Source organism: Lytechinus pictus, unplaced genomic scaffold, assembly GCF_037042905.1.
Source record: "Lytechinus pictus isolate F3 Inbred unplaced genomic scaffold, Lp3.0 scaffold_116, whole genome shotgun sequence".
Taxonomy (NCBI): Eukaryota; Metazoa; Echinodermata; class Echinoidea; order Temnopleuroida; family Toxopneustidae; genus Lytechinus; species Lytechinus pictus.
The window spans coordinates 18,827-27,369 of NW_026974236.1; the positions used below are offsets into that span (position 1 = coordinate 18,827).

An 8,543-nucleotide genomic window follows, 5' to 3' on the forward strand; every position below is an offset into this window, starting at 1 on the left:
AGTCGTTACCACCACTTATAAGTCGTTCCCACCACTTATAAGTCGTTCCCACCACTTATAAGTCGTTACCACCACTTATAAGTCGTTACCACCACTTATAAGTCGTTCCCACTACTTATAAGTCGTTCCCACCACTTATAAGTCGTTCCCACCACTTATAAGTCGTTACCACCACTTATAAGTCGTTACCACCACTTATAAGTCGTTACCACCACTTATAAGTCGTTACCACCACTTATAAGTCGTTCCCACCACTTATAATTCGTTTACTGCGTCTGGACTAAATTCTTCGTCAGGCCTTTGCTAGAGCGATTTAGAGTCGATTTAGAGTCGTCTTTTTTAAAACTACTGACTTTGTTCTGACCATTTAAGCCAAAAATGGATGAACGAGAGCAAGAACGAAATGCAGTGATAAAGATATGCTTTGAAATGGGACTCATGGACAAAGACATAGTTACGATTCTTGCCACAGAGTGTGGAATTGTAATTTCTTTCCGTCATTTGAAAAGGCTGCTCAGACAGCATGGCCTGTCAAGGAGAAAAAACTACAGTGACATCGGTGAGGTTGTAGACTTTATTCTAAAGCAGGTCGAGGGATCGGGTCGTCTGCATGGCTACCGATGGATGTTTGAAAAATGTCGGGCACATCATATCAATTGTAAAAAGGAAGATGTAAGGATAATCCTTGGAGTTGTCGACCCAGAAGGGACAACTCAGAGGAGAAGGAGAAGACTGAGGCGACGTCAGTATTCATCCAAAGGGCCAAACTTTTTGTGGCATCTGGACAGCTACGACAAACTGAAAGCATTTGGAATATGCATTAATGGCTGCATCGATGGGTTTTCCAGGAAAATAATGTGGATGAACGCCTACCACACTTCATCAGACCCGAAGGTGATTGGAGGGTACTACATAGAAAAGGTGTCAGACATCGGAGGATGTCCATCTGTTGTACGTGGGGATCTAGGTACCGAGAATGGATATGTGCGTGACTTTCAAAGGTTCTTCCGTGAGGACGACGAAGATGGCATGGCGGGCATTCGCAGTTATCTAGAAGGTCCAAGCACAGCCAATCAAAGGATCGAGTACTGGTGGTCCTTCCTTCGAAGGGAGTGCATGGAATTTTGGATCTATTTTTTTCGCGATTTGCAAGATGACGGTGATTTCAATGGCAATTTCGTAGATGTCAATCTCCTACGGTTTTGTTTCTTACATCTTATCCAGGTAAGAGCAATGGCAATTTTTACCTCCATTTTAGATTTGCATGACCATCGACCAAAATTAAGAATCAGAAATTAAGATTAGAAGAAAATCTTTAACTTTACTTTATAATATCATATAGATCTAGGCCTTTAATTGTTCTTTTACAGTGATCAACTTTTTTGTTCGCACTGCAAATGAATTGAAGCAGCGCAAGGATCTGGTTCTGGACATTTGAGAATGTCGATCCCCAAGAAGTAACGAAGTTGGATATTGATCAAACTTTCAAAAGGATCAATGTAAAAAAAAAGTTGGGGCGTTTTTGCAGGGTAGCTTTGCCCCCCCCCTCCAAAGGGTCAGGGGTGCTGCTCTCAGGGGCCTGATTTAATATAGCATTTAGTAACCGAAGCCATAGATGTTTAATCATGCTTCAGTGCCGAATAGAATATTGCCAAACATTTTACATTTTAATTTTCATGTTTCCTCCCTTGTGTCTTTTGTTGACGGTATACTGGTTTATGCTTAAAATATTAAATGACGCCGTTTTATCTCTTTCCCATCTCAATTGCAGGCTGAGCTTGATGAAGTGGTAGATGTATGGGATCGGCATCTCATTAGACCATCGAGGAACATCCAAGCTCCTAGCGGCCGCCCAAACATTATGTTCAACTTGCCGTCTTTGTACACTACAAGAGATTATCTGCATGGTGTGAGCCAGGAACGTATGCAAGCATGCAAAGAGGAATGTGTTTTCAGAAAAACAATACCATGTGATGAAGACATCTTTGAGCTCTGTTGCATCGTGATGAATGAAGTTGGGTACGAGTATCCAAGAGACCGACACGGTGCTCGACTTCTTTATGTAGCTCTTCGACGTGAGATAACACACTTGCTTAACAATTAATTCTGTCTGAAGGTGCAGCAGCTATAGGTTCAAACCAACTTAACCAAGGAATACAAACAATACCTGTTTATGTGGGTGTGTTTTAAGTTTTTCCTTTTTTGTTCTTCTTAAGGAATTAAGCATAGTCTAATTGCCTTCTCGCCAATCATTGGTTTTGTACACAGTTTGACCTAGATTATCTGGCCACTATCTGGCAAGGAATTTTTTTTCCTCACTCTTTGCTTCAAGATTGAGGGAAAGTTTCTTCCTTTGTTTTATTTAAATTTTGTACAAACAAAATGAAACAAGTCTGGAACAAAAGCTTGCCATTTAAATGTATAAGTTTGTTCATATACCAGTTTAATTAAGTAATAGGATATGCTCTATATAGAGACATGTTGTCTAGGACTTGTCTCTCATATATGGCCAAATCAATTATCTGGATGAAGGCCGGTCCCGACCAGATAACCGAGGTCGAACTAAAATAATTCAGCAATGAGTCAATGGAGGTTTACATTCCAAAGTGATGGACAAGTATTGATTTCTTGTAACTTTTTATTGAAAGTAGAAAAAAAGATTGACACAGATCTCGGTACAAAATCTATAAGGACTACATAGGCACTCTGTAAGCATCTTAAGCATTTTATTGAAGTTTTTCATACTCAAATTTCTTACTGCTTTGTTCGCCTTGGACATATTGTAATTGTTCTGTTCATGTCATATTACTACATGTAATTAAATCAACTTGATTATCTTCCAGACTTGCCTTTGATGTTCTATGTGTTATACATACAACTCGGACTCATGGTCTCAGTAGCATTATGGCACTGCATGGGCCAGCAGCTGTGGGTATGCGTTACTTGTGACCATCTAATTAAGGCCCCAAAGTTTAAACCAAAAAACATATATTGACCCTATATGGAAAGTGGCACTGAACCAAACAAATTTATTGTGGACTGTGGAGCCCTACAAGTACATGTATGTTACCAAAAACACACATTCAATGGAATCTGCAAGTGGGACAATGTACATGGTTATTTTCAAGATTGGTAGATAGTGAAACACAGCAAAATGAAAGTCGTATCATTAATTCTTCTTAAACCAACTTGTTCCAATAACATATTTAAGTAAACAAAAGAAAATTCTCTGGTTTTTTATAATATGCCTTGGACCAATAACAATAAAACACAAAAAACGCCATAAACGTTCTTTCACTATGGTCATTTGGTCCAGTTAAAATTAACAACATGAAGGATTCTCTTGGTACTTTATGATATGCCTTGACCAAACAACATTAAAACACAACACCATAACTGTTCTCAAAGCAGTACGCCACTACGCCTACCTACCATGTTCATGGTTATTTGCAAGATTGGTAGATAGTCAAAACACAACAAAATGAAAGTCCTAATAACCCGTTGAAGACTAGTCCTGGAACAACTGCAGAATACCCCGCACGACGAGAGCATGGATGTTTGAATCGACCAACGACCTACGATGTGATGAAAGGATGTTGGAACAAAGCCGAGTTGTGACTAAAATTCGAACTTGTTTACGTCAAGCCAACGATTGATTACGCGATTTTTGCATAGGGCATGCCGCCAACGAGCCAACGATGCCAACGTTGTGAGATTGGCATGCTACCAACGAGCCAACGATGCCAACGTTTTGACTTGCGTTGGCTTGCTACCAACGAGCCAACGATGCCAACGATGTGAGTTTGGCATGCTTCCAACGAGCCAACGATGCCAACGTTGTGAGTTTGGCATGCTGCCAACGAGCCAACGATGCCAACGTTGTGAGTTGCATTGGCTTGCTGCCAACGATCCAACGGTGCCAACGTTGTGAGATTGGCATGCTTCCAACGAGCCAACGATGCCAACGTTGTGAGTTTGACATGCTACCAACGAGCCAACGATGCCAACGTTTTGACTTGCGTTGGCTTGCTACCAACGAGCCAACGATGCCAACGTTTTGACTTGCGTTGGCTTGCTGCCAACGATGTGAGTTTGGCATGCTGCCAACGAGCCAACGATGCCAACGTTGTGAGTTTGGCATGCTGCCAACGAGCCGACGATGCCAACGTTGTGAGTTGCATTGGCTTGCTGCCAACGAACCAACGATGCCAACGTTGTGAGATTGGCATGCTTCCAACGAGCCAACGATGCCAACGTTGTGAGTTTGGCATGCTGCCAACGAGCCGACGATGCCAACGTTGTGACTTGTATTGGCTTGCTGCCAACGAGCCAACGATGCCAACGTTGTGAGTTTGGCATGCTACCAACGAGCCAACGATGCCAATGTTGTAAGATTGGCATGCTACCAACGAGCCAACGATGCCAACGTTGTGAGTTTGGCATGCTGCCAACGAGCCAACGATGCCAATGTTGTAAGATTGGCTTGCTACCAACGAGCCAACGATGCCAACGTTGTGAGTTTGGCATGCTACCAACGAGCCAACGATGCCAACGTTGTGAGTTTGACATGCTACCAACGAGCCGACGATGCCAACGATGTGAGTTTGGCCTGCTGCCAACGAGCCAACGATGCCAACGTTCTAAGTTTGGCATGCTGCCATCGAGCCAACGATGCCAACGATGTGAGTTTGGCATGCTACCAACGAGCCAACGATGCCAACGATGTGAGTTTGGCCTGCTGCCAACGAGCCAACGATGCCACGTTGTGACTTTGGCATGCTACCAACGAGCCAACGATGCCAACGTTGTGACTTTGGCATGCTACCAACGAGCCAACGATGCCAACGTTGTGACTTGTATTGGTTTGCTGACAACGAACCAACGATGCCAACGTTGTTAGATTAGCATGCTACCAACGAGCCAACGATGCCAACGTTGTGAATTTGGCATGCTACCAACGAGCCAACGATGCCAACGTTATGAGTTTGGCATGCTACCAACGAGCCAACGATGTGAGTTTGGCCTGCTGCCAACGAGCCAACGATGCCAACGTTGTGAGTTTGACATGCTACCAACGAGCCAACGATGCCGTTGTGAGTTGCATTGGCTTGCTACCAACGAACCAACGATGCCAACGTTGGGAGATTGGCATGCTATCAACGAGCCAACGATGCCAATTACGTTGTGAGTTTGGCGTGCTGCCATCGAGCCAACGATGCCAACGTTGTGAGTTTGGCATGCTACCAACGAGCCAACGATGCCAACGATGTGAGTTTGGCCTGCTGCCAACGAGCCAACGATGCCAACGATGTGAGTTTGGCCTGCTGCCAACGAGCCAACGATGCCAACGTTGTGAGTTTGGCATGCTACCAACGAGCCAACGATGCGAACGTTGTGACTTGTATTGGCTTGCTACCAACGAGCCAACGATGCCAACGTTGTGAGATTGGCATGATACTAACGAGACAACGATGCCAACGTTGTGAGTTTGGCATGCTGCCAACGAGCCAATGATATCAACGTTGTGAGTTTGGCATGCTACCAACGAGCCAACGATGCCAATGTTGTGAGTTAGGCATGCTGCCATCGAGCCAACGATGCCATCGTGTTAAGTTGCTTGCTGCCAACGTTGTGCGATCATTAGAACCAACCTTTGTTTGGCACGCTACTAACAAGCCAACGATGTCAATGTTGTGAAATTTTTGCGAGGCTAATTCATGGGTAACCATGGTACCAATAATGGGAATGATTTCAGGTGTATACTCTTATTTGATTCCTAAAATATAGTCCTTATATCTCCCTTTTTGAAGTCAATATATTGTTTAGCGAGACCGGTACGTATCATGACTACGAAAAATTGATTATAATATCCCTTTTAGGTCTGATTATAAAGCGTTTTAGCTCGCGCTTGAATTTATTATCATTGAAATACATAATTGTTTAATGGCATCTTCCTTAAAATGTCTCTATTAGGTCAGTATATCTGGCTAGCTTCGCACGATCACTGAGTGGCTCAATTTTTTCCTGGTGTTCCCACCAATGCCGTGACCCACGATACGCCAGTGATGGAGCCTAAAATATGAAATTTTGAAGTCAGTATACAAAATTAATTTTTGTTGGAAAATAGAACTTTAATTATTTTGTTTCATTTAGACGAGTTTGTAAAGGGGTTAGGTCCACCCCAACCCTAACCACCCTAACATGTTTTTTATTTGTTATATTGCAATATTCTTATGCAAAACCAAATTTCATGATACGTTACCATTAGAATATGAAACTATTAATACAAAAATTGTATTTTATTTTAATGTTTTAATATTTTTTGCAATCAAACTGATATGATCTAACCCCTTTAAAAATATATCTTCACTCTTTAAAGGGGAGTCAAGCTTTGGCCATTGAATATTGTGTTTGGAAGGAGAGAAATAAATTTAACAGAATGAAAAAAAAAATGAAGAAATTGGACAAGCAATAAGAAAATTATAGCTGCTTTAAAATTGACATCACTAATACTATGCACATTTCAAATTGTCAACTGAATAAGTAAATCATGACAAGGGGCAAGGACATTCTTCCCATAGGCCATTACTTTATTATTAGGAATTTGTGGTTTCTCCTTAGTACCCATTCCCCTTCTTTTTCATATCACCCAGTTAGTATATTGTTTCATGTCCTCATGAAAGAAAAATATAATTTTAAATAAAACTTTTGGGAAAATGACATTCTAGCCATAATATGTATTGGAGTACATGAAAGAGTAGTCCTTGCCTTACATCACTATGACATCCCATATGCGGCCAACCTGAAATGTCATGGGTATAGTGATTACCAATATTCAAAACATTTAAAAATTAATAACTTTCTTGTTATTGTCCCATATCGTTCAAACTTTTACCTATCAACTCCATTGTGGAGGAGCCGTGGTGTAGTGGTTCTGACTCTCGCCTTGTAAACAGAGGGTCGTGTGTTCGAATCCCACCGCGGTCTGGCGTCCTTTGGCAAGGCGTTAATCCACACTTTACCACTCTCGACCCAGGTGCTAAATGGGTACCCGGTAGGATGTGAAAGTCATTGTAGCTTGTCCAGTACTGTGTGCGCCTCACAGGCGACTGACTGGAATACTCCCCAGGGAGTGGAGGATGTGCACACATTGTGTGCGGGAATGACTGATTGAATCCGATGACCGGGGTAATAATATATCTGTAAAGCGCTTAGACACGTCGATCCGATGGATTAAGCGCTATATAAAAAAGCGGATTATTATTATTAACTCGTCTGATTTTTATTGTTCTTATTTGGGCTGGAATCAGCCATTTTTTTCCCGATCGACGGCAGGAAGATGATATTTTTTGCTCTTTGAATGGATAGATTTAATAGTCAGTTCTTAGCTTTAGGTTATAAATAAATCTAAATGCAAATATATGTCTTATCATATTCTTTATTGGTATCATGCGAGCGCGACGCGCGAGCTAATTTTTTTTTAATGTAATGTATTTATTCAAAAAAAAAAGTCCTAGGCAATGTTTGTTTTCCTGAAAAAAGATGTGTACATGGTGTATGGAACTAAATAATTACAACGAACGCAAAGCATAAGTTTTACTGATGAAAAAGGTACTTGTTAAATACCGCAAGCAGTTAGTCATGAAGACGTTATGTATTTTAGAGATGAATGATTTTTAAAGACATTTTTTTTCACAAAAAATAAGCATTTCTGTAACTTAAACAGAATAGGTATAATAATTACTTAACAACTGATGCAAGCGCGATGCGCAAGTGGTAAATTTCGAGATTTAAACCTATGGAACGACACTCTGTATGTATGTTGGGGATCTGCCTATCATTAATAATACTAGCGCAAAGCGTGAGCAGAATATTTTTATATACGTATTGATTGAAAAGGAAAATGTTATAAGGAATGTGTACATAGCCATGAAAACGTTACATATTTCAACAATCAAATAATGCGAGCACGAAGCGCGAGTTGAAAATTTTTACATAAAGCATGGGAAATTTGTAATCTTTTTTGTAATCGTGAACAGTATAGCTATATAAATAAACAATTGATTCGAGCGCGAAGCGCGAGGAGAAAAATCGATATCAGGCCTAAAAACGGGATATCTGCAGACCGTTTAATCAACATTTTTGTCCGACAAGTTGTCAGATCTGACATCTTTCCTTGATTCTGATTGGCTGAGAGGCACTGTTACTATGGTAACTGTCGGATAAAATGGGACTTGTCGGATAAAACGTCCGACAAATCCTTAACCATTAAGGCGTGCTAAAATTGCGAGGCAATCTTTTTTATATATAAATTGTCATAAAGGGTATTTATAGTTCTTTGCTGTATAATCAAATATTGAGACATACATAACTTGCCAATCAAAATTCGAGAGTACAGCATTAGCTGATATGTATTGACAATCAGATGGAAAAGTGATATTCTGAAAAATTGTTGGAAGACGAAAATAATAAGATAATTAATCATAATTTGTCCTAATTTATCTTGGCGGACGGTTTGCCCCCCCCCCTGTGGAAAATCCTAG

General features: G+C 41.0%; 1 protein-coding gene across 1 annotated transcript; it reads left to right on the top strand.

The window, feature by feature from the left end:
* Positions 1-452: 452 nt before the first annotated feature.
* Positions 453-4,769, top strand: LOC135158758 (uncharacterized). Its single transcript, XM_064115475.1, has 3 exons — positions 453-1,224; positions 1,772-2,075; positions 4,330-4,769. Exons 1-3 carry the CDS (start codon positions 625-627, stop codon positions 4,767-4,769), a joined length of 1,344 nt encoding a protein of 447 aa, XP_063971545.1. The 5' UTR covers positions 453-624.
* The last annotated feature ends 3,774 nt before the right edge of the window (positions 4,770-8,543 follow it).

What these genes read in the sequence shown, in the direction of transcription:
- LOC135158758 (XM_064115475.1), top strand. Translation starts at nt 625, where the DNA reads ATGTTTGAAAAATGTCGGGCACATCATATCAATTGTAAAAAGGAAGAT. An exon ending in GTTTCTTACATCTTATCCAG is followed by an intron (nt 1,225 to 1,771) that starts GTAAGAGCAATG and finishes TCTCAATTGCAG; the next exon opens with GCTGAGCTTGATGAAGTGGT. An exon ending in TCTTTATGTAGCTCTTCGAC is followed by an intron (nt 2,076 to 4,329) that starts GTGAGATAACAC and finishes GCTGCCAACGAG; the next exon opens with CCAACGATGCCAACGTTGTG.